Below are 26,042 nucleotides of genomic sequence, written 5' to 3'. Positions count from 1 at the left end.
AGACCAACCAACACCACCAACTTCGGATCAAGAGAGTGTTCAACACGCCTGTTTGTAAAACGGACCGTTTTAAAAATTCTTTTATTATAGATAATAGTTTAAATTACATTGTATAGATCGTTTTTAATAGTTTTTAATATATTTTAATGTAAATAGCTTTTAATATTTTTTAATCTTGTAATATATATAGTTTTTATTCATTTACACGTAATTCAGTCTAAGACTGCCAAGTGTAAAAGTTTTTTAATAAAAACGATATTTCTTCTTCTTCTTCTTCGTAGACGAACCTTTATTGTCATTCTTAAAGCCTTCTTAAAGGTATGAATAGAAAGTCATAAAACAGTTACAACCGAGCGTTCATTTTGCTCGTGTTTTCTTTTGTTTGTATAACTACCAGAAATTTAACAACTAAGAAACCAAAAAAACATTGAAAACTTCTTAACAGTTTCTGCAGCTTAAAACTGAGGTGTGCTTTGCTGTGATGTATTTAACGCCAATAAACGATAGTCTTGTTAGGTCTAGCTTAAATTGGTCTAATAGACACTAGTAAAAAGAGGACATTTACCAATGCTGTGTGAACTGATGACTGAAGAAGCGCAGACGAAACATTAAACTACAGCTGATGGTTTAATCTAATTAAAACTGCAAACCATTCTCCACGCTTATGCCTTAACAGTTCCATCTTTAGGATCCTGCTTTTCTTCTGCCTTCTTCTTCATCACTCGTACGCGGTACAGCAAGGTAGCCACAGCGATAACCAGGAGCACCACCATGGCGCCACCGACAACGGCAAACAGCACCAGGTGACTGCTTCGCTGCGGGCGAACCACTTCTGTGATGGTACCAGCTTGTTCTTTTTCCACGTCGCCGCCCATTTTGGGAAAAACTTGCTCGACGACCTCCACGTACTCCTTGTTCAGATGCTCGTGCACGAACTCTGCCATGACATTTTCGAAACCCTGACATCGGCCCTCGCGTGAGCATAGCAGAAGCTGATGGCATATTTGATGGAGCTGGTCGATCCAGTGCGGCACCATTGCAGTCTCGTTGTCGTGGTATGCAGATGTGTCAAACCAGAAGTAACCAGTGCGATTGGTGATTCGTCTTATTGCGGACATCAAGGTAATATACTCGCTCCAGCTCAGCTCATGTGGACAGAACGCGGTGCTAATGGGCGAGAAGGCCTGGCCGGCTGCATTCACAGAGGCATCACAGTCGGTGGCAAGCGTGTAAACAGGACTCATGCGCTCTTCTCCCTTCTTGCCATACGGGTGAACAGTGTGATCGATGACCATGTGGTCTGCCGTGAAGCCATTATGGGTGGTCTTATTCTTGCCACCTGCTGCAGGGAAGACAGCTACTACCTTGCACCAGGCAGGTTTCCGCTCGGCTCCCGTAATTCCGAAGATGACGTCACCTTCGGTAAGCTGTGTGACGCGAACGACACCTTTTTTCTTTTCTTCCACCCTTATATCGCCAGATACGCAGCTGTCTGTTTCAATGTTTACATTTATGTTAATTGCTACTTCTTGACCGTTGACCGAATTCATCAGGCCAAGGATCCAGACGCTCAGAAATGGATACATCAACAAAGAAACCATTATAATGTCGATAGTCTGCAAAATCAGAAAAATTAAATATAATCATCATAAACGACAAATTAAGTCTGGCCAAGTCTGGCCAAAACACAATGGGCAAGGAAACTATTATAATTCAATGTAAAATAGAACTAAACTGACATGATAAAAAGAAAAAAGAAATTTCGGCGAGAGCATTGTCAAAAGCGAGTACGGGCTGACGGAGAACTCAAGACACATCGTAATCTCAGTGGTGTAAATGTTAACTAACGGAGATGCTCAACTGTATTAGAATACTAGACGGGTGTGCGGTAGTTAACAAGACTTCATTCTTCTTGTTTAAAAGTTTTGATCACGAATATTTCTATAAGTGATTTATTTTTTAAAAAAATTACAAAATCGATCAAAAAATACAAATAAAATAAATCATAACTTCTTTTTTTCGTCCGAATGTATTTAACCACAGTTTCTTTTTTAGTTAGGGTACTAAGTTTTGACCCTTATTATGCTAAGCCCGGATTTTTCTGGGATCTTGAGGAATGGCCATTTAACCACTTGTGACGTCACCAATTTATACGTCAGCGGATTCTTGGGATATGCAACCAATACAGGTTGAATAGATTGACTGTATTGTGACAGAGCTATTCGGAAAAACGTCCCCAGGTTTGGCTTAAAATTGGTGGTAAAACAGGCCAATATACCCGAAATTGATCATGGTCTCCTTTCCAGGCTTTTCCATTGATAAAGCTAGATCGAAACGTTTCAAGCCAGAAAGAAGGATGTACATAGTAGAAGGTAGAGAGAATAAGAAAGTAGAGAAAAACTTAAAGGACCTGAGCAAAAAAAAATCAAGCACCACTCATAAAAACCTAACATATATGAACTAACAAACTACAAAACTTTATCATATCACAGTCAACTAACATAAAATGGAATCGATTTACGGGCGTTGGTGTTCGGTAAGAAAAGACTGCAGGTGAACCTAAAACCACGTTCTTGCTTAACAAGTCCGGTTTTCGACGGAATCCTTCAGAAAATTTGACAAATACATGAGAAAGCGCCGTGTTTCCTAATACGAGACTATCTGTTTTGTCTAAAACTACCAGATTTTTCTTTCTTTCTGACAATATAAGAGGAGCGTCACCTCTTAGAATTTTTAAAAAATTACTGAACAATGTTAACCTGACCACCAAGGCCAACTGTTGCTGCAATCTTTGTATCGACTAGTTTACATTTTAACAAAGTTGCCGATTCGCTTTTTTCACGATCCCATAATACATCTTGTTTTATTTAAATAACCAACCAAAATTTTTGCATAAGCATTGTTTTCAATTTCTCTGGGGACGATTGCACGTCACTGTAAATCCCAAGAGAAATTGAAAACAATGCTTATGCAAAAATTTTGGGGGGTAAACAAGATGTATTATGGGAACGGTGAAAACAGCGAATATAAAAATTTTAAAAAACGATCGTACGCTCAAAAATCGCCATATCTTTGGCAAAGATCACGTATTTGTTTAAAATAAGCAAAGAATATGTGAAAACTGCTTATTATAAACGACTGTAACCCTTCCATGTTTCTCCCGATTATTTGCTGTTAAATGAGCTGATCCGCTGAAATGGCGCTGAAATGGCCAATTTACTAGAGATTCTATATTTTTTAATTCTAGCCTGTTACATTTCCCCAATTTTTTTATTAATGGAATCAATTTTCCAATGAACAAGCTTTGTTCATGGTAAATGGCTAGTTCTAAATCGAGATAACAGTGGAGTTATAAGCCTTTCATTTTGTAGTAAATTTGAGGCTGTTCAAAACATCGTTAACATACCTTCGAACCTCTTAGCCGTTGATCATTCAAACTCAACATTTGCCGAATTTATTTTGATAAATTGAAAGAAGAAAGATAGTTCTTTATAACTGTACCAAGTATGATCGAGAAACTGTGACGGCAGGTTCAGTGTCGAAGTAACAAGAACACCTTCGATCCGCCATGTTGGCGGGCCATCACGAACGCTTCAAATAGGTGTTCTCGATATTTTCCAAAATAAAAAGAATTGAAACTTTTTAATATCCATTTGGTAGTTAGGACCCTAAAACAAGACTGCATGCCAAATTTCAGCGAAATCGGTGAGATACGGTGTCCGCGAACTTTTTAAAAAGCTCGAAAGTTATGGAGTATTACACTTAAATGTTTCAATTCAGGAAAAATGAATTATCTCTGAATTTTCATTCAAACCTTTGAATTTCCCGCCATCTTGCGATACGATCGGGAAGGAGTCCAGTTTATTTATAGCCAAGCCAAAACAAGATAACGTCGTTCATAGCTAGCAACAATGAACAGAATGAATATATTCTCTTGCACACGAAAAACTGCGAACTGACTAACATCCGGCTCCCTTTCCATTTACATGGTCAGGTAGAGGCGAATTTTGTGTGAAGTAACCTTTGCAGGAACTGTGAAAATTAGGAAAACCTCTAGCTAAGACTCAGAAGTTTTTGAACTTCGACAACTCATTGAAGATGCGAAACAAAGGTCTTGAATTTTGACGCGGACGCAAGAAAGAAACCAACTCAATAGGCCTTATTCGTATTCTCGGTATTGGACTGGAACTAGCTTGCAATGGAGGCTCATGCGGGCGAATATCATTAAAAACAGCTTCATGTCATTTGCATTTGAAAAGATTACCCGCATTAGCCTCCATTGCACGCTAGTTCCAGTCCAATACCGAGAATACGAATAAGGCCTATTATAAATGCTTCGGTTGCGTTCATCGACCTCTCCCTTTATAACCAAATTTTAAGTCGTATCATCTAAATTAAATAGAGGCCTGGAAGCTCCACTTTTGGGCTTGCCTAAATCTATATATTATTAATTGACTAATCCTTGACTAACCCTTAAACATGCGCCCCCTTAAAAGGTTCTACCACCAACTGGAAGAATTCCACCATCTATTCGCGTCAATATTAAGAACCATACTCAATCTTTTCATAAAAAGTAATAACTTTTAAAAACTCCCGATGAATGGCCTGTCTCATAAAGGATTGAAGACCAAAATGATCAACAATTCAACAAATTAGAGGTTTCGTGTCTACGAAACCTTGGGCGAGGCACGCAATGCATGCCGGCCGACAAAGAGTCCAAGCTGTCATCTTTTGATGTTGGCTCTTGTTTTTCCGATTAAGTAGTTACCTGAGAAAACCAATTTGTGACTCATTTACACCCATTAGGAGGCGCCAGAAATTCGAGCCAAAAAGTGGTCCTTATGACACAGCACTAAACGTGATGCGCATGATTTCCTAAATTAAAACAAAAAATATAACATGTATAAACAAAAGCCTTGGAAACGACTGCTTCAGTCAATGTCAAATGCTCCTTAAACAGGCTTAATTGAATTAACTTTTTGTTGTCTTTTGTATCAATGGCAGTTAGCACTGCCTGTTTAATATCTGATGATAACTGGGACCTGTGAAAACTAAACAACAAACATTAATAAGTAAGGAGTAAAGGTGGACAAAAAGAGTTTAATTCATGTATCCTTTAATGTAAATGAAATGACGCGGTGAGGAACGTAACGTTGCATTGGTGACAAGCTAATATATAAGAACACTTTAAAGAAGAACTTGACCCCATATGCATACGCGAGTGTGTTTTCGCCACTGAATCGTTGTCGTCTCGTTTTTTTTTTATCTTAAGTGATCATAATAAACAAATTACAATTGACTTCTACGATCAATTAGATGTATGACAGGAAAACACCTACTCGGCCGAGATATTTGCCTTTCTTTTGACTCGAAGGCCAACGACTGGTTTTTAAGCTAATTGCATTTTGCAAACGATGCGGAGGCGTCGACACTCAACGAGTTTTTGACTTGAATACCCCACTTAACTTAACTCAACTTAACTCAATTTTTTTTTATTATTATTTTATTTTTACAAAAGTGCTTGTTACAAACCTAATCGAGGCGGGGCAAGTGATAAAATAAAAACAAGGTTTACACACAATTATACAGTTGAAAAAAAGACGAAAAACGATAGAAATAAATCTATTAGCAAAAAGTAGACTTACAATATAATAAATGCACACAAACATGAAAAGTAGTAAGTTAGAAGGCAATAACTAATAACTAGATAATAAAGACTCTGTTAATTTAGAGAAATGTTGTATCAGTTGGGAGACTTCAATATTGTCATCTTCACATTGTAAAAAAGTCAAGGAGTAGTTTCCTTATTTCCTTTTTTATTTCCACTACATGAACTCTATGATATTACCAAAATCATATGTTATACTTGTCTGTTCACAGACACTCTATTTTCGCTAAGTTCGTCTAGAGTGCGTGAGCAAAATAAAACTCGTTGGGGATTAAATTGAGATACTACAAGTTTGGGATTAGCAGTTCAGTGCCGCTAGGACACGAAAGATTCAGCCTTTGTTCTAAAAAAATACTGAGTTATAACTTAATATTAAATGGAATTCAAAAAATGAATGAAAACACAATTTGTTTACTTCTTTCTTTTCAGTAGTCGACTTTTGTTCGTCCATTAAGGATATTTATTCAACTTTAATAAAATAGTGCAACACAAAAAAACAAACCAAACTAAATCAGTATATATTAAACTGATTAAAAGACGTTAATAAAATACGTGTTATAAGGTTTCCTTTCTGAATGAAGCGACTTGAATGTATTAGATACTAAAAGTCTGTTTGTGAGTAACTTTTTAGCGTCGCGAGAATACGAAAAATTCAGACTACTTAAAAAGTCTCACTCAGTCATAACCTAATATTAAATGGAATTCAAAAAAAGAATAAAAACACATTTGTTTACTTCTTTCCCTAGTTGACTTTAGTTGGTCACTCTGGATATTTTTTCTCCGTGAAAAACACTCAAGAAAACAGTTCCAGACCTGCCCTGGCCACTAGCTGGATTTGTTTCTCGGTTGTCCCGATTTCAGATCCTCGACCACGCTCTGTATATAGCCAACTGGTCTGCCTCCTGCCAGTTGGGATTTTTAACCTTGTTATGTTAATTTAAAAATATTAGTTAATATTTTTTAATATTTGTTATGTTAATTTAAAAATATTTGTTTCCTCTGTTTCAGTGGCATGCCTGTAAACTAGCTATCTCGTTGAGATATGAAGCTAAGTGCATGACCACTATAAACATATATATATATTTTTTTTTTAAAAAAAAGATCGTGCTTTAATTAAATGATGCAACACAACAAACAAACTTAACTAAATGATTATATTTCATATACGTGTTATAGGGCTTCCTTTTTTGACTGGGGCGATTTTTAATATTTGTTCTCCGCTCGTGTGACAAACACTCGAGATTTCAAAACGTAATTAGAAGTAATTTAAGTGCATACTCAAGTGCTTATTTGCTTGCGAAACACGTTCACGTCTCTCAATATAACATATTTTTGCGCCCATTCCTTAACAACATCTACGTATAATTTTTCCCTTCAGTTTGTGATTACTTGCCAGGCTAATCATCCCGTTATTAACTAATAACCTCAGGCCAAATTAAACATTCAGTGTTACATTTTTTTTTTCTCATTGCCCGAAAAACCAGGGTTCATACAATCTCTACCTCCCTCTGCCACTATAATGCAGACACATAGCTTTCGGCCCCTTTATTTTGTGTCCAAATGCCTTAAGATGGTTTACGAAAAAATAATAACTGGATTTTATTTACTTTGTTTGAACTGTAGTGAATATCTGCTATTGTGCAAAAAGCACTTAAGATTTGAAATTTTCGAGAAAGTCGTAATACTTATGATAAGTTGTTATTTGCTTGCGGTTTCCCACGCCTCTCTTTTACAGTGCCGCATTTGTTTTGCCTCTCTACCTTAATAACAGATTATTTTTTCTCTCGAGTTCACTGGAAATGCTAACAATTAACTAATAATTGGCAACAAATCAATTATCTCACGCTAAAGCAAATACATTCAGAGATATTTCAAGTTTCGTACGTGATTTTGGATGCTTATTGACTTCAGGGTTAATAAGTTAGAGTGATATAGTAGCTGCGTGCAAACTGTGGTTTTGCTGATATTAGCCATCTGTCGGAGCCCACGTAGAAAGCTCAATTCTGATGACGCAATCAATCCTATATAAGACTGGGTTAATTTTCATGTTATTTATTTATACTGAGACGCTCTTGCCTGGTGTTGTCAACCCTGTTGCATTGTGAGGTAAGTAAACCACATATTTCCTGAATTGTAACAAAAGTAGTAACAGGTTAGTTTTGTCGGTCTTATCTCTGTTTCTGAGCAAGGCATGCAGTACGTTTTCCACTTCGTTTTCTGTGAAACAAACCACTCATTTCAGTCAAAACAGTTTGTTGGCTGCTTCAAAGCCAAAAGGCTGCTTTATTAGGGGGCCGTGCGAACCTTTTCAACTATTTTTCCAGGGTGGCACTATCGAAATGTAAATTAGAATGTTTACGTTTGTGGATAAACGCCGTCAAGAAAATAAGATCATTTCCTAAGGTTACTTAAACTATACCAATTCAAAAAATTTTTGGAAAAAGGCATATTTCAGCATCGGGTTTGTGTTGGGCTGGCCGGGTTTTTTAACATTCGAGCTGAACGTCAGGAAAATTACCAGGAAAAAAACATTTATTACACAAAAGAACGGAAATTCATTTTTGTGCTCGTTTTCCGATGGATGGATACTGTTTTTATTTGAAAATAAATAAATGATAAATAAATGGGAATTCGCAGTAACCTTTCTACAGAGTGACTCTCCATCCACTATCCCAGTTTAAATAGGAATTTAGGATTTTTTTTTTTTTTTTTTTTTGTGGAGGGAAAAAAACAGAGAACCCGGAGGAAACCCAACGGAGCAAGAACGAACAAAACATTCAACTCACTTATTTCTTTGGGTCCCACAATCGAACCCAGGCCACATTGGAGGGAATAGGACTGTCCATAGGTTGCCCGTCATTTATCTTGAGTTGCTCAAAAGTTGCTCCGAAAATCCAAAAGTTACTTTTTGTTAAAAACGTTGCTCAAAAGTTGCTCCAAAAAGACCAAAGTACTGCTTTTTATATGGAAAATGTTTCCAAATGTGCTCATCTCCGTTTAAAGGTAGTTGATCGAAGGAAAAAAGTTTCTCAAAATATGAAAAGTTGGCAAAAAAGTTGCCGAGTAACTTGTCTCGTGGACAGACATAGGTGTCCGTGTTCAACCACAATATCACAATGCTTCGTCATTTCTTGATTTCGTCACATGATTTTTTTCTAATCAAGTGCTTTCAGTTTACTCAAGCGATATGTTGCACGTCAGTTTCCTTTTCGCGTCAAACGTAAGAAGCACTTAACCCTTATACTCTCGTTAGAGTATCGAGTATAAATGCATTTTCGATAACGAAGAAAAACAAACAAAAAGCAAACACAAATTAAATCAAATCTAGTCTATTTCGGTTCTTTTTTTTAGTGGCTATAACCACTTGTGCGTCTATCAGTAAAGATCAAGAGTTTAAACTTCGGCTTTGCTCTTTAATTAAGTGTTTTGTTCTTGTTTTTCCTTTCGGCAACCCGATTAGATGATCAAGTCAAGTGTTACCCACATATTGACGCTCCATCGTGAACGTTCACTAATCAGGCTAACCAAATGACTAGTAAACCCAAACCGAAACAGAAACATCCACGGTCATTTCAAGTTTAATTCACGACTTTGCATGAATAAGTAAATACAGTTAAAGTGATATAAGAGCTGCATGCGGTGCAAGTGGGACGCGTTTGACATTCAATTTCTTATATTAGTCTTGTGTTACAGTCCACGTCGTAAAACCCTGTGTTTTCTGACGCAGGCTATCCTGTATAAGACTAGGTTTGTTTTGTGCTAATCAGTGATAACGGGTCTCAGAGCAGGCGTTGTAAGCCTTGGTTATTGCAAATAATATTTTATGTGAGGTAAAAAAATCACTTCGTTAGTACATGAAATCGGTAACAAGCAATTCAATAGCTCTACTTATTCCAGCCTTTCCAACAAAAGTCCGTCCTATCTCTGAGCAAGGCTCGCGACGCATTTTCTATCTCGTTTTAAGCGGTGGAACAGAACAAACATTGTAGTCAATGACTAAAATGACATTTTAGTTAATGACTTACAGGGAAGTGTTTTGGCTTGCTGGAAACCGAAGCACATTGTTGACGAGCTGTGCGAATGATTTTCAACATTTGGGTAAATTTGTGGAACAAAATTTGCCAAGAAGATGCATTTCTTAGTGCAACGCAAACTATAGTAAAAACAAGAAGCTTAAAGAAGCTTAAAACTGGGCAGGAAATGACGTCTACATTAGAGATATCACATTGTTTGTGTTGAAATGAATTGGCCTTTCAGTGTATCGGTTTGAGACACTTCGAAAGATAATTGTAAAGGTGTAATTGTGATTTTTCTAAATGCTTTCGTGTTCGTCCTGTGGCGAAATTTTGATGCTATTAGTTACCTTCAGTCTGAAAAGGCGATTCTTTTTGGACGGAGGTCATTTCGTATATTTTTGTATAGAAAGGACGTTTCGGTTGCCGGTAAGGTGCGGTTAGAGAAAGTTTGAAAAAGGGTTTTAAATTTTCTAAGTCATTTTCATCGACGCTTTGTCAAGTTATTCATGACGTCGTGAAGTTCTTAGTGTATTATACAGGTCTTTAGTATAATTTCCGGAGGTAAATTCAATTCTGATTGGTCGAGAAGCTCGAACTATGTCGCAATATTCACCACGCTAGGCGGTGAATATTGCATCTGAAGGTTTGGCTACTAAGCCATGCCACCATTGCCATCCAGACTAGTGAACATGGCGGCATTTGCTGAATGAAAATTTCTCTCATTTAAAAGAAATCTTTCAAAGTCCTGGATATTTGAAACATTGGGAATTTTGCAAATTAACTACCAAGGCTTTTGGACCGAACATATTCTCAAGAGATGGTTTTCAAGGCTTTGAATTCATCGTAAACATGGTGGTTTTGGAGATCGCAGCGGCCATGTACTCAGTCAGATCGACTGGCAAAACATTATTTAGTTCTCTTCTCACTGGAGCTAGTAATTTCGAGAGGGGGGGTTCACACAATTACTCAGAAGTCACCATCGATTTAACAAAGGTACTAGATATCCATCTTTTTCGTACAGTGTTTGTTTTGTTCCGTTTTATTGCTAAAACTTGAGTGTAAATTATGATTTCAATCGATGAATTAAACTGGTTTACACTATTAATAGTACATAATAAAGATGGTAGATTTTAAGCTCGGTGATAAATAGTGAAGAAATTATTCTACATGACACGAGCGTGGGACAAAGAAAAAATCTGAGTCCCCGACGGGAATCGAACCCATGGCCTCCCAGATACCGGTTGGGCGCTCTAACCAACTGAGCTACGCGAGACTCGCTGTGAGCTAGGCCATTTACTAGGTTGATAAGTGACACGCGTCCTGCATACTGCTAGGATCAGCAATGTCGAAATCTAGCTCACAGCGAGTGTCACGTAGCTCAGTTGGTTAGAGCGCCCAACCGGTATCTAGGAGGCCATGGGTTCGATTCCCGTCGGGGACTCAGATTTTTTCTTTGTCCCACGCTCGTGTCATGTAGAATAATTTCTTCACTGGTTTACACTATGTATGCGAGCACTTGTGTCTGTTGTTTTCTTGTTTTCTATTGTTAATTATCTTGCAGTTTTTGATATTCACCTCTGAAAATTATACTCGTCTCGGGGATTATTCAACAATAATCACTGAGCCTGAGGAGAATAATTGTTAAATATATACATGTATGTCGGTACAACGTGAAAATGGTAGCTTTTTTGGCCGTGGTTATTCTGTATATTCGATTAATATAAGGAGTTGTTTCAAAGGAGTAAAGACGGTTGTGCAAGTCATACAGAAGAAATGGAAAAGTTACTTTTGGTTTGATTGATGGTGAGTGTGGTTGCGAGCTTTATGTAGGTAATCGTTGGCTGGTTTAGACGAGGGACAAAACGTGCGGCTGTGTGACTTGCTGGGAGAGAGACGCTTTTTTTTAGGTTTGTAAAAAATTTATGGGGAAGATGGATTATTATCATGGATTGTTGTCAGGCACAGTTAATGGCTAGAGTGTGAAATATTATGGAAATAGCAATATATAAGTAATATATTATATACAGAGTACAATCATTGCTTTTCATTGTAATCACCAGCTGTGAGTACAGTTTATTGAGATTTTTCATTTTAAATAAATAAAAAGTGTATTTCATTATGTAAGTCGAGTGACGTTTGGGCCGTGACGTTGTTAGACAAATCACATGGCTCTAGTTAACTTCAAGTGAGTTGCAGAATTTACAAACTGAAGACTTTTATCCCTGAAACAGAAGTACGCGATTGCGTATAGTTCGCGTGTCGATTAAGAACATTTTTATTTTAAAGCAGAAGGCAAATGGACTGAAGCAAGAAGTGTAATTCCTCTACAAATGTGAAGTATTAATAACTGCACGGCAGTTTGTTCTTTGGCTTTTTGTTGACTTTGTTTTATATTTTAGTTGCTTCGCGAGTGTGATGCATTACTCTGTAGAGGTGAAACGTCAGATCAGCTGATAAAGTTGAGTCAGAATCATGGGTCATGGAATCATGGGTTTTGTTTGAACTATAATCCTTCTTGATAATTGTGAGATGGTTCTTTCTTGTGGATCCATTTCGTTAGTTGTTGCCTTTAATTCTTGTGTACTTGACTTGTTGTGAACCATGTATTTTCTTGCTCTGCAATTGAATAAAATGAGAGAAAGATCCTTTTAAGTTTTAGAACGAAGATAAGAAGATAAGTTGAATTTGTAGGAGGCTAGTAAATTTCTTTAAGATGAAACCGGCTGACATTTAATACTTTAGTTATCAAGGACTGGATAGCAAATTGATTTTGTTAACAATAGTTAAGTGTCTGAGAATTATGTTGGAGATATAGAGACCTAGAGTTAAGGAAAGGAATGGTGTTGTTGAAGGATAACTGAGTTAGAGTATTCCAAATGTGTGAGGCAGCGGGGTATGCGAGGCGAGGCAGTGAGGCATGGGAGGCGTGTAATCCCAATAAAAGGTACAGTAAAATAGAATAAAAAAGGGGACCAACACAAAAATCAAACATCAAATAAAATGCGCAACAAAGCACCTGTCCATATATGTGTCCGATAAAAGAGTGTGTACTGTAAAGCAACATTTAGCCCTATTCAGTACTGTCATCTACCATAGGGGGGGGGAGGGGGGCTTATATCCGGATGTTTTTTTGTTTCCATGTAGATGAGCTTATAACTAGACACGATTATAAGCAGGAGCACTTATAACCCTTATTTTTCGGTATGCGTTGATACTGTTGCATACACTGGTGCATCTAATATTAAGTTCCCAAGAAATTGTCAATTTACCACAAAGCTTCCCATACCTTTCACATCCTGATTGATATGCACGTAGCCACTAGTACTATCATCAGGTTACGGTATTTATTCGAATAAGCGCGGCGCTGTTTATTATATTTTTTTGCGCCTCAAATGCAGCGCTTATTGGATCGCGAGTGTGGCGCTTATTAAAAAATTGGACGCGCTATCTGTATGGAAATGTTTTGGTGTCACCATTCGTCTACTCCCGGCACTTCCACAAAATGCGACTAAAATTGTAAGTAAGGCCTTCACAACGGAACTATGTATTGCAAGAACTCTGAATAGAGACCTTAAGGTAATTCCCTTGAAATAGAACTGCTCATAGATTTCCAACCAAACTTTGCCAGTTGGTTGTTTACCTTAAGGGAAGTTAAAATTTGAAATAAATCAAAGATCTCTTCGAGATATCGACTTTTTTGCATGAAGTTAGTATGAGTAGAAGGTTTATCCTGGGCATTGTTGTTCGAACATATCATGGAAGAATTCAAACGTCTTTCAGTTCAAGCATTTTTTTTATTTTCGCGGAGGAAATGCTGTATTTGTCAGTCGCGACGACTGGGCACTTTGCGACTTTGGCTTGGTTAAAAATGGTAAACTGACGTTTGCCTTTAATCGAAATAGCCTTTGGGGATATACAAACAAGAGGAAAACATATTTGGCAACACGTGAACAAAAGCAGATTTTAGCGAACAGATGAAATGCTTCCACACACAACAAGAAAAATTTTGTTCGAAACAACACAATGAGCTGCCCCCCTCCCCTCCATGGGTGGCCCCCATAGTAACAAAAATATCAATAACTTCGAGTCCAAATCAACATAACTTGATCTATTTATCATGCTGGAAAACACGGTGAAAAATGTATTTTTCTTGGCGTTTACTGTCTTTTTATACCACAGCTTTGTGCATAACTTAATTCAAATTGCAGATTTTAGGAATGAGAAACTCCGTTAGCGTATAGCCTTCTCAGCCAGCAATCACTACCAAAAAGCTTTATCAATTTCAAGTCTGAAGCGGCTTAACATAAGATTCCAAACAAACCTACAACAAAAATCGCACTTGACATCAGCTTCATACATGTACCTGAAACTTTTCGATATTACTCTGATGCTCTACCGTTATCAAAATTATCAAGGCATGCAAAATTATCAATGTTGGTTCAGTGGTATCTAAAAGCATCATACAGTACTGCATTGGTAAGACCAGGTTCCAACTTTAAATCCCATCTCGAGCTTAATCCTTATAGCTTACTATTTTAAAAGGCTAACTTTATAGAATCACTGCAAGTACCCACAATTACTTATACAAATTTTACTCAACGTAATGTTCGCTAAGACGGAGGTTAAAAGGCTATAATATGTACAAATAAAAACCGAACGTTTTTTACTATTACGTCTGTTTTCCACTTTTCTATATTAAAGGAATTTTTTGTAACATTATTATTAATCATTAAGTGAGAAAAAAAGATACAAAATCAAAAATTCTTTATTTTATTGTTGTAGAAGTTGGACCACATCATCCCCGATGTTTGTTGTTGATAATTCATGATTTAGACAAAAAATCCCTTCTATTACCCCACCAGAGACAACAGGAAACCAAGTGATCTTTGGGGAATGGGAAAGGGACACTGTGTGCATCTTTAGTTCTCAAAGGGCCAATTACCTCAGCACCTACCCTTCAACGGAGTTTACACCCCACCTTACCCACCCCTACACATGGTCTAACAAAGAATTCAAACAATCGTTATCGCTTTTTGCTTCAAGTTGATCATCATATTGTTTCCAGCAGTTAGAAATATTGACATCTGACGCTCTATTTTTTTTTATCAGAAAATAATATTTTGCTTAACTGAAGAAAAATGATCCATAACTCCCTCACAGAAGGAATTTTTACTAAGACCCCACCCCCAACCTGAGGGAACCCTCCGGAAATCCAATTTAGCTTCATACCTTTCCTTACCGTTTTGGCCTTGGAGACCCCTCCCATCACCAGGAATTCCCAATCCCTTCTGTGGAGGAAGTATTGACATTTTCTGTAAACACAACTGAGAAATAAATTATAACATAAAACAGCCTTGCAATTAAATTCGGCACATGTGACCGGGCAAAAAGGCAACAGTTCTTGCTGATATACTGCTAAATAATAGAGTGAGTAAAGCACTTTCTCTATGCAACATTTTGGTGTATTAGTTTAGTTCCACACTTCCAGTGGCAGTGAAAAAGCCAAACAATATTGGTTACCATAATGATTCGATTTAGCGCCCTCCTTCCAACAAGCGCCCCCTTCCGAATAAGCGCCCCCCTTCGAATGTGTTTTTGTCAATAAGCGCCCCTATTTCAATAAGAGCCTCTATTCTAATAAGTGCCCCATTGTTATGAGCCTCTATTCTAATAACCCCCCTATTGTGGATAACCACCCCTATTGAAGTCATCGATGCATTCTCATTCCCAAAAGGATTGCGGCCTCTGGGGACGAAAATGTCATCAATGTCGAATAGATAAACTCACGAACATTCACCGTACCGAACATGTATATATTTACTGCTAAAATAAACAATTCTTTTAAAAGTAACTGAACTTTCAACAATTTGTTACTGACAGTTTCTGTTATTGTTAGTTATTTCAATATATATTTAAGTTCTGTTTTGAACGTTTGGTTTTTTCTCAAAAAATTTTATAAGCCGGTAAGTGCCCTGTCTCAATAAGCACCCTTCCATGAGGTGCCAAAAGTAAATAAGCCCCCCGGTTGCTAAATCGAATCATTTCAGAAATACTATTAGCTGTGCACTTATGAGCTATGCAGGTGCACTGACATGAAAAGTGTATGCCAAAGCATCAACCAATTCATATCTAACCATAAAGTACTGCCGTCAATCTGTAGAAATTGTCCAACACTTCATCGGCTTATTTGAACATAATACATATGGAAAATCTGCCATATAAATGGATTTATTAATCATTATTAGCTGTTTTGATGTTATCTGCTCACTCACAAGAATTGTGATAGCTGTCATTTGCATACTGTAGTGAAGCAAGTAATTATAACTAAGACACCTTTCAATACTAGTAGAGAGGCTAATTTCTGTATTCTGAAGCTTGAATATCAAGTTTATAAATCATTTTAATGATTTATTAACTTGATATTCAATAATTAAAATTTTTAATGACCTTGACAATTGTAGTTAACACACCACAAGGTCAAATTATTTAAATAGCAAAGACACAGAAGCACCATTTATCCCATTGACCTCAATAAAAAAAATCGATTCAGCACTTGAAGGCATGTTAATTAATAAGTGTTGGATACATGAAAAAGTTAAAAAACTTGTAGTGAAAATAATTAACTGGTTAGTAACAGCATACAATAACTGCTAGTAACACTTACCTGTTCTCCATTTTAAATAACGTTCCGGATAACAACTTTTCCATGGGTATCATGTGGAGCAACATGCCTGTGCTGTAAAGCCAAAATCTCTGTAAGCCATTGCCAACCCCATCGCCTTTATCTTCACATAAAAAGCAACCTTTTTCTCCCTTCATGTGAGCTAATACAGCCTTTCCAGATTTAGGTATGCAGATGATAGCAGCAGTGTTCCTTGCACAACTTTGTTCCCACCAGTTGTTGAAACTATTATAACTCCTTAAATAAACAAAAACAAAATTGAGTTATTGAAAAAACTTTTCAGTAATTTTACATATTAATCAAAAAACAATAATAATGGGCCAAGTCCATTGCCACCACCCCATTAATACAATCACCTACCTATAATAATTATAAAGCCCCTTCAAGTTGACCTGAGCAAATGCTCAGTACCAGTCATTTTCTTGTTTAAAGAACACCTAGCTTTAATATTGTCACTTGTGGCTCATTGGTGGCCACATGAATGGAATTACAATGTATTTATGATGAATGAGATGACTACATTGAATATATCAAACTCAAATGACAACACTACAGTGTATTGATTCTGTTGTTATCTAAGACAGCTAATTAATATATCTTTTTTGCCTGATCATGTGGAATTACCACTTCAGATAATATGCGTAGAGACCTAGAATTAGATGGGATTCCAGCTGAGATCCTGCCTAGAACTAGTTAGGATCCCAGGCGGGATCCCCCCCTGGGATCAATGCACAGCTAAAATTCCATGTGGAATTAGCAGCAGGTTATCTCGAGTGGGATCCCACCTGGAGTAATTAGCAGGATCCTAGGTGACACCCCACCCAGGTCATTTTAGAATCCTTTAGGCAGCATCCCACGTGGGATGAACATACAGCAACCCAAGAAGGACTCAAACAATCTCAAACACAGTCACCTGTCAATATTCTTTTTAAATTTTCACAAGTCCAAATAACACCTTTAAAAAAACAAACGATTATATATAAGTATAGTAAATATCTTGAAAGCACCACAATTGAGAAGGTAAGATAAAGAATTCATTTCACAGCTACCAACAATGCTATCATCCCTTATCCAGGGCTGTCATTAAGGGCTGTAACCCATAATACCTGTTATGGCTGATCATGAGCTCACTCAATGTTACAGGTAAACATTTTGATTGGTGTTACTTTACAAGTTGCATTCAGAATGAAATGCTACGGGTGATAACTTCAATGTTTGGCTGCATAAAAACTTAATGACAGTCCTGCATCGTCATCCACCTTTATACTTGACTGGTATAAGTATTTTACAAAGGAGTTCCATGGTGGGAGAACATAAGAGGCAGGGGAGTCCCCCCACTCACTTTTCTCCCAGGTACCTGGGATTTTACTTTCTTTCACTTGCATAACAAGTGAATGGCCTGCTAATGCCTGAGGGGAGGGGAGGGGAAAAAAATCACTGGCCAGTCACAGTGCATACAAACAAAACAACACAAGAAACCCACTAAATGCAGTGAATTTTTCCACACACGAGTACTATGTATACACATGAACACAACACCAAAAAACCTTGCTGTAGTGATCTACAATTTACAGTTCTGTGATACCCATATTTTGAATGACGACTTCCACCGGGTTAGTAAAGACAGTCTATTATAAGGGGTCATACAACAGGTCGTCACAAAAGTGCGAGGCAGCAAGGTGTGCGATCCATTCTAGTAAGCCAGCCAAAAAGCAGATCAGTTAGCTTAAAATTATATAGCACTCCGATTAACCTTTTCATTCGGAGAAGGGATTTTTGCCTCATATACCTCGCTGCCATGCCTCACACGCCTTGCTGCTTGCACATGAGGGCCTGTTTACATACAGTTCCAGAATGACTTATATTTCAGAACAAGTTCACAATGAGGTTCGTTGACTGCATACATTCCACATGACATAATCGACCAGCTCAATCAAAGTCGTTTTCACGTGCGTAGTTTTCACTCAAGATCAAAACAAGATGGTGCATGTTTTGCGCAAACATGTTATTTTTAATGCTCGTGATGGCTATATCTGCAATTTTAACAAGCAAATTATTTGACCATAGGGCTGCTTCTTCGGGCTAAACAGTAAACGCTATAATTTACATCTTTTTGCGCTGAGTTCAAACTGTGACCTCTGTATGTGGTTTCACAAGATGGGGTTTCATCTCGGAATCAAATTCATTTAAAAACCGGAATGAACTCATTCGGGAATGACTTGACTTTTGTCTTGGTATCATGTAAACAGATAGAGTGAAATATATCGGGATGGGATTAACTTGTTCCGGAATGAGTCATTCATGAATCATGTAAACACTGGCCCTAAAACTCTCCCACAGCAGCAAACCGCCAGGTTCTTTTCTTTTTAAAGAACAAATTGCTTGTATTGGTGTATGACCAATATTCAATAGGCTATCGGTTTTTAAACAACTTCATTCCATTTCGTAGCAGATCTATATGTAGCGACTATAATGGGAGCATGCACCATCATGAACTTAGGCAACTATTTTTAGCCATGCAATATCAGCTTCATGCAGTTTCAAAAATTATTTCCGTTTTGTAGCAAGTTTCCCGAGCTTATAAACAGATTTGAAGCAAACGGATATCAGTAACAATTAACCCTCTTTATCTTTATATCACCTTCAATGTTGCACACAGTAGCCAAAATAACTTTGCCTCCAAAAAGCGAACAAAGGGTAAAAGATTATGTTAAGCTTATTTCAGTAATTTTCTGGCCAAACAAAACCAGATCTAGCAAACACAGCCAAAAACGTAAACCACGCATTTCTTCCAAAAATATACATAATGCAATGCCGATAAAATGCTCTTAAAGAACCAAAAACAATAACCCGACGACCATTGCTTTGAGTATTCTTACTTCACTAAACAGTTCAAGTTGTTTTAATCGGATCGCCGGTCCAAAATCAAAGCGAAAGCTGGCAATAAACATAGGAACGCGCAAACTACATTCTATTATAAACACATGTCATACCTGAACTCGTCTCTCATCACCGTCTGCCTTCAGTGCACAGCCTAATTCAACCTCCTCTCACAAGAAATTCTTCCTGTCATCCTTACAAAATTCCTTTTCGGTTCATTTGGATTCCAAACGCACATTCAGGCTGCGACTTCACCGCGGTCAAACGTCTCAGGCAGGTTTTCTTTCCATTTCACCGTTTTTTGTTCAAATTGAAGTGTTATTACGAGCAAGGATAGATAACAATAACTGCCGAGTGAAAGCATAATCGCATTACCTCAGGTAAACGAGTGTTTTTACTTTTTAAATGTTTCGCATCCGAACCAAAGTGCTTTGACAAATGGCGCGGACAAGTCCGCACATCGCTATTTTCAAACACGTACAACTTTTTTAGTAAAGCTCCAAAAAACTTAGTAAACCCTTAGGATACCGGTTGTGTATCGAACTTTTAACTGTGAAAATTAAAACCTTATCTTTGCAGTACTTTTCTTATTTTTTGCATATTTCTGTCGTTTGACCGCGGTGGAGGCTGCGACTCGCCATTCTCGTCCCCAGAGTCCACGATTCCTCTCGTCTCCACCGGTCAAATATGTCCGCTATTATTCAAAATGGCGTTTTTTGAACAACTTTTTCAATCTTTTCGTCCCGAAAACTTCGCATTCACCTGCTTCCTCCCCTGTCATCCAACTCATTCCTAGCGTTCCTCCTAATTCTACACAACATAACATGACGTCTCTCCTTTTCCTTCAAATTATACGCAAAAAACAAAACCTCATTAACGAAACAACAGGGAGAATGAGGTATAAATTGTATAATGAGCTACCGAATCTATGAACTGGACTAAACGCCCAGTTAATAACTAAGTACTGTCCAAAATATCTGAAAACAGACATAACAGCATTGTCTGATTTTCGGCACTGATTTTCTAAATTAGAGCCGAACATCCTTGCTTTGAGGGCTTCTCTCCGAGTTCTATGGTTTCCCTCCTTGCAGAAAAGCAACACTGCTAAATTCCAGTTCGATCTGAAAAGAGTGGAAAAAGAAGCAATCTGTGGATATGCCACTGAAAAATCATATCTATTTATGTTATTTATTTCTTGCTTTGTCGCTATCTAGTCCTCTTAGTCTTACTTAAGCAAAATACAGTATATTTTGTCTTTTGGGTTTAGAGTTTCAGTGTGTTTTCGATTTCGAAAAAAAAAAAACAAACAAGCTAACACAAAAAACAAATTTACATAGCTCATTTCTTTATGACGTTATATTACGTCGTTCAGTGTTTTAGCCACTTGTGTTACTCTAGAGATTTTTAAGTGTTTTGTTTTTGTCAAAAACCCCATATATTGGCACTCAATTAAAAACAATGTCAAACGTTAGCTCTTATTGTTTTTGCCTGAGAATGTCATCTCTGTAATTTTTTTACATGGCTTCTATTGTAAGTAGCTCTGAGCAACACATAGATTACTCGATAGGAAACCTCCAAATTAATGGAAGAATTGTACTAGCTCGACAAGGCGACAATTTACGTTTGCACTTGAAAGATGACAATATTAATGTTTTGCATTTACAGTAACGTTAACTGAAGTGAATAAGTAAGGTATGATACAAAATATCAACGAATCAAGATCATTTCCGAAAATTTAGGATGGTTCTAAACTCATCCAGTAGAATTTTTAAACATAGTTACAAGTTATATTTTTACATGCTGACCACAATCTGTTTGCAAAAAGGTATAACCGAGCTCGTGTTTCAGTTTCTGACACAGTATTGTAATATCAGCTGATAAAGAGTGCCAATATTAGTATTAGTATTGATCGAGCAAAGTCCTGGAAACCGTTACCAACCACCTTAATGCTTTAGCATTAATTCAGTGGGAAGCAGGGATAGCGCAGTGGTGAGAGCCATCGCTTCCCACCACTTGTGGCCCGGGTTCGATTCCGGGACCCGGCGTCATATGTGGGTTGAGTTTATCGTTGGTTCTCTTCCTTGCTCCGAGTGTTTTTCTCCGGGTTCTCCGGTTTTCCTCCCTCCGCAAAAACCAACACTTCTAAATTCCAATTCGATCGGGATCTCGAGGGCCACAGGTTTGTCAGTCGAAAGACTGTTACGTGCAACTCTCGTGAAACAATGATGATTTGTGTATTTATTTATTTATTTATTTTATTTTATTTACTTCTGAATTTGGGACACCCCTCTTTTTAACACTCAGACAGCTAATTGTTGTTACGCCATTTTGCTATAGATTGACCAGACTGCAGACAGATGGCCCGCTTGTTGGTTTATCTCTTACTGGGTTTCTGTATCCTTGCATTCACTAAAAATGTAAACGCTCAAAGTGGCGAAAGTGGCGAAGGCGAAGACAGTGGCGAAGGGGAAGACAGTGGCGAAATGGAGGACAGTGGCGAAGGCGAAGACAGTGGCGAAGGCGAAGACAGTGGCGAAGGCGAGGACAGTGGCGAAGAAGAAGAAGAAGAAGAAGAAGAAAAAGAAGAAGAAGAGGAGGAGGAGGAGGAGGAGGAGGAGGAGGAGGAGGAGGAAGAAGAAGAAGAAGAAGAAGAAGAAGAAGAAGAAGAAGAAGAAGAAGAAGAAGATCCAACTATAACAATTAACCTTGGCCCAATTACCATTACCGTTCCCGCTGACGGCTGTGTAGCTGGTGACATGAAGGTGGAAGAGCAGACGAAAGGTGTCGTTCGTGTGTCACAACTTACCGAGGGTGATGCCATCTATGGAATGACGGGAGCCAATAGGGAGCCTGGCTGGTGCAAGGTGGTTGCCATATTCCCTGCAGCAGATGGCAGGAATGTGACTACCCATGATGGCTTCACAGCTGACCATATGGTCGTCGATATTACTGTTCACCCGTACGGTAAGAAAGGAGAAGTGCGCAATGGTCCCATATACACGCTTGTCACCGACTGTGATGCCTCTGTGAATGCAGCCGGCCAGGCCTTCTCGCCCATCAGCACCGGGTTCTGTCCGCATGAGCTGAGCTGGAGCGAGTATATCACCTTGATGTCCGCAATACGTCGAGCCGCCAACCACACTGGTTACTTCTGGTTTGACCCGTCTGCATACCACGACAACGAGTCTGCAATGGTGCCGCACTGGTTTGACCAGCTCCATCAAATATGCCATCACCTTTTGCTATGCTCACGCGAGGATCGATGCCAAGGTTTCGAGGATGCAATGAAAGAGTTCGTGCACGAGCATCTGAACAAGAAGTACGCGGAGATCGTTGAGCGAGCATTTCCCAACATGGGCGGTGACGTGAATAAGCAACAAGCTGGTACCATCTCGGAAGTGGTTCGCCCTCAGGGAAGCAGCCACCTAGTGCTGTTTTCTACTCTGGGAAGCGCCATGGTGGTGCTGATGATCATTGCTGTCGCTGTGTTGGTGTACCGCATTCGAATGCAGAAGAAGAAGGCAGAGAAGGAATCCGCATTCCAGTCCGATCCCAACCATTCAGAAGTGGGCGCTTAAGAAGTAGAGGATAGCGTGGAGACCTCACAACTAGGCCACGATTTTAAGCAATCCCCGCGTTTTTCGGTTTTTTTATATTGCTTTTACTAAGATTGATCAATGTTAGAAGTTAAATATATATTGTGTTGCTATTCCATGTAACATCTATTGTTAAAAACTTGTATATTAACTTAAATATTCAAATTCACTCTTACACTGTAACTGACGACGACAGTTGGTTCTGTGAAAACATGCTTTCAAAACGTACAAGTGTCGTCTTTTTCTTAAAACGTATTTATAGTGCTTGTGATTGAGTGAGAAGTGAATCGTTTCGACGAGGTTGTATCGTAATTTTGAGTCGATACATCTGAATCAGCTCACAGTCCTAGTTGTTTTATTTTATAAGTCTCTCTAATAACGTTGCATTTATCCGAAGCTGGTAGAATGGCAATTAAACCATGAGTTTGGAATAACTTGAGTCTTGTCCTTTTAAAGCACTTATATTATATTCATAGTTATTAGAGGGAAATGGTTAGGAATCCCGACAAAGTTCTTTGTTGTATTTTGTTGTTCGCTATTTTGGGGGTTGACCCTGCACAAAACCTGACAAAATACAATAGGTGGTTACGTGTGTTCATGCAACTAACCAATAAAAGCATTGCGATTACGTAATTCATGCATAGTGTATGAGCGCAAAACAAAAGATGTGCAGGATCGTGGACCTTCCAACATAAATCTTGGCCTCTTTGTTTGCTCCTTTGATGTTTGCCGGGCTTCCTAACCATTTCCGCCCTATATGTTAACTATGTTATATTTTAGCTTGGCAATTTAACACCATATAGATTTGTTTTTTAGATCGAGAACGCCTAGCACTGTAATTTTAAAGTATCAAAATCACAATGATCTCTTTTTACAGTTGCACTTAAATCTCGTTACAAAGCAGGTATACCATTCGAAAACGATCCATTTTTCATCTGTTACTCAATAAGTGCTCTGTATGCAAGTATCTCGTGGCACACACTTAAAACCCCCTTTTAGGATCGATGCATTCTCAGAGACCAGTGCCAATTTGCATAAACGTGTTAAATTAGTATGTTTGGGTTGAGTCTTGATTACTGTTGTGCCGATTTGTCGTTTTTATGAGGAAGGACGGAATTCCGTAGCCTGCGCCGCAGACGAAGCTAAACCCTTACTAGCCGGGGCTAGATTACGTCTGCGACGCAGGCTACGAATTCCGCCGTTTGGCAGGATCTGTCGACGTACCTGCAACCGTAAACAGTGGGGCCTTTCTCATTGGTCACTTAATACTTTTACATTTTTTGTGCCCGCACGATCTATATAAACTAGGTCACGCAACTAACTGATCTACCCTTTTCACATTAATTTTTTTTCTCTCAGAAGACTACAGAATTGAGTTTTTTAGTAAAAGCTCTCAATTTTCAGTCATGACGACATGTTAAATTTGGTTGAAAAGCTTGCAAAATACCGGACTTTATAGCGGAGCTCTGGCCCGCCAAGCACCATGGGTAAAAAAATTTGGTTACAAATCTATGCGAGAAAATTTGGTTGTCACGTAAGCGTACGACCGACCGCCCGTCCGCCCACCCAACTTATTGACCATGCGAAACAAAGACATCGAATGTCGACGCGTATGCGAGGAAGAACCAACCTCAATATAGCGTTCTCAATTGTAAATAATTCGGTTGCGTTCGTCGATCGGCATCTCCCTCAATAACAAAACAAGACATAGCATAGACATGGCATAGACTTAGAACACGACGTTTTCTTGTCATTTTCATATAGCGCTTAATAAGTTGAAATAATACTGACATAAATTGCATCTGTTCGAAATATTTTAATTAAAGGCCCTTTAAAAAACCTTAATGACAGATTTCCATACCCTTTCATATGCCTTAACTTGTGAAATCCTTACCCTTTGTATACCAGAAGCCAGGAGCCCATCAACTGGAGCCTCCATACGTACTGTACCCTTGAGTCAACCCTTTCCCGTATATTTTTATTTTTAGAAACACATTTCCCGCGAAAACATTGCTCCTGCGGTCAGACCACATGCAGCGCAGCTAGGGCGACGATGTAAAAAAAAAAAATGGCGGTCAATGTCGTAAGCACATTCCCTGTCCGTTTTCCTTTATAATTTCATCTATTTTTCTGATTTTACAGCCGAGAGAGCCTGGTTTACTCGTGAATGAATAACGGTTAAAAGTTAATTAATAAACCACTTTTTTGTCCTTGAAAATGAAGTCAGTTTAGTCATGGCGTTGATCGGAAATGTGTTTTTGCTTCATTTGCTTGTTTGAATCTTTCCGATTTCTGGTTTGCACGGACTTATTACATGCAGTGTTAGACGTAGACAGTACTGTGAGGTTTGACGCTGGATTTGTAAGATCTATTCCCGAACGAAAGCAGAAATAATTTAATATGGCCGAGCTGTAGCGAACGCGTGTTCTTTGATACGGCGTCAAACACTATAAACGTGATGACTTCGATGCAAATTTTGACTATCCGTATGCTCCAAGATCCAGCCAATATAAGATCATCATGCTTCGAATAAAACCTCAGGAAAATGATATGTGTTTGTTTCTTCTAAAGTCCAGCAACTGGAATTATGGCAGAGATCGTTGAGTCGCTGTTGCAGAGGTGAGATTTTGCGCATCTTACAATTTTAAAATTATACGCGTACAGGCCAACGGCCTGAATGTTACATCTTCTTCGGTTAGAGACCGTGTGATCCGCTTATTTCAATCCCCGTACATTTCTTTCGCTTTGTATGTTTCCAAAGAGAACTCTATGCCTGTACTACATGTATCTGGAGAATTCTAAAGCCGAATGGGTCGTTTAGCCGGAACGGCTGTTTAGATTCTAATGTTTGTCTAGTGCCTTCGCCACGAAGGACCAAACCTGTCAACCCTAAGCGTTCACAAGCTAGCGCTTGTCTGAATTATTGTCACTCAGAGTTTTGAATGCCTTGTAGAATTTGATTTGCAATGTGTTGGTACAGGCCAAAGTGCGTACCTTGTTTATAAATTTATACCATTGTTACGTTCGTTTGGTGTGAATGTTTACAACCCAGTAAAATTTATTGTTCGCAACAACGATTAGAATTAGAATCGATCAAGCTTTTATCAGCTGCTTTCTTATCAGAAGAATTACACGGCAAATAATATTGACCATCTGTTACGCCTACCCATCATCTTTTCAAAAATCGTATCGCAGTTGCG

At 38.3% G+C, this 26,042-nt stretch overlaps 4 protein-coding genes across 9 annotated transcripts in view; 2 read left to right on the top strand and 2 right to left on the bottom strand.

Annotated features, from left to right (window-relative positions):
• Positions 1 to 26,042, top strand: part of LOC144657596 (uncharacterized) — an 83,728-nt gene that overhangs the window by 45,715 nt on the left and 11,971 nt on the right. The window lies entirely within an intron of this gene.
• Positions 342 to 1,554, bottom strand: LOC144657610 (uncharacterized). The gene has a single exon (XM_078517964.1). The coding sequence runs from the start codon at positions 1,548 to 1,550 to the stop codon at positions 663 to 665; it is 888 nt and encodes a 295-aa protein (XP_078374090.1). The 5' UTR covers positions 1,551 to 1,554; the 3' UTR covers positions 342 to 662.
• LOC144657595 (uncharacterized) lies at positions 7,733 to 23,276 on the top strand. 5 transcript variants are annotated; one of them, XM_078517946.1, is made up of 3 exons: positions 7,736 to 7,820; positions 21,584 to 21,685; positions 21,767 to 23,276. In XM_078517946.1, exons 2-3 carry the CDS (start codon positions 21,604 to 21,606, stop codon positions 22,822 to 22,824), a joined length of 1,140 nt encoding a protein of 379 aa, XP_078374072.1. In that variant the 5' UTR covers positions 7,736 to 7,820; positions 21,584 to 21,603; the 3' UTR covers positions 22,825 to 23,276. The 5 variants fall into 5 exon arrangements, with proteins under 5 accessions (XP_078374071.1, XP_078374072.1, XP_078374074.1 ...); XM_078517948.1 differs by having other exon boundaries at positions 21,584 to 21,775; positions 21,902 to 23,276; XM_078517947.1 differs by having other exon boundaries at positions 21,584 to 21,775; positions 21,899 to 23,276.
• LOC144657622 (uncharacterized) lies at positions 11,579 to 19,490 on the bottom strand. Of its 2 annotated transcripts, XM_078517979.1 has the most exons (4): positions 19,360 to 19,490; positions 16,349 to 16,603; positions 14,924 to 14,996; positions 11,579 to 12,300 (listed from the first exon to the last, which is right to left on the bottom strand). In XM_078517979.1, the coding sequence occupies exons 1-4, from the start codon at positions 19,374 to 19,376 to the stop codon at positions 12,241 to 12,243; spliced, it is 405 nt and encodes a 134-aa protein (XP_078374105.1). In that variant the 5' UTR covers positions 19,377 to 19,490; the 3' UTR covers positions 11,579 to 12,240. The 2 variants fall into 2 exon arrangements, with proteins under 2 accessions (XP_078374105.1, XP_078374104.1); XM_078517978.1 differs by lacking the exon at positions 14,924 to 14,996 and having other exon boundaries at positions 11,582 to 12,300.

Source organism: Oculina patagonica, chromosome 6 (assembly GCF_052425735.1).
Source record: "Oculina patagonica isolate OP01 chromosome 6, crgOcupat, whole genome shotgun sequence".
In the NCBI taxonomy this organism is placed as follows: Eukaryota; Metazoa; Cnidaria; class Anthozoa; order Scleractinia; family Oculinidae; genus Oculina; species Oculina patagonica.
This window is presented reverse-complemented; position numbering and strand designations above follow the sequence as displayed.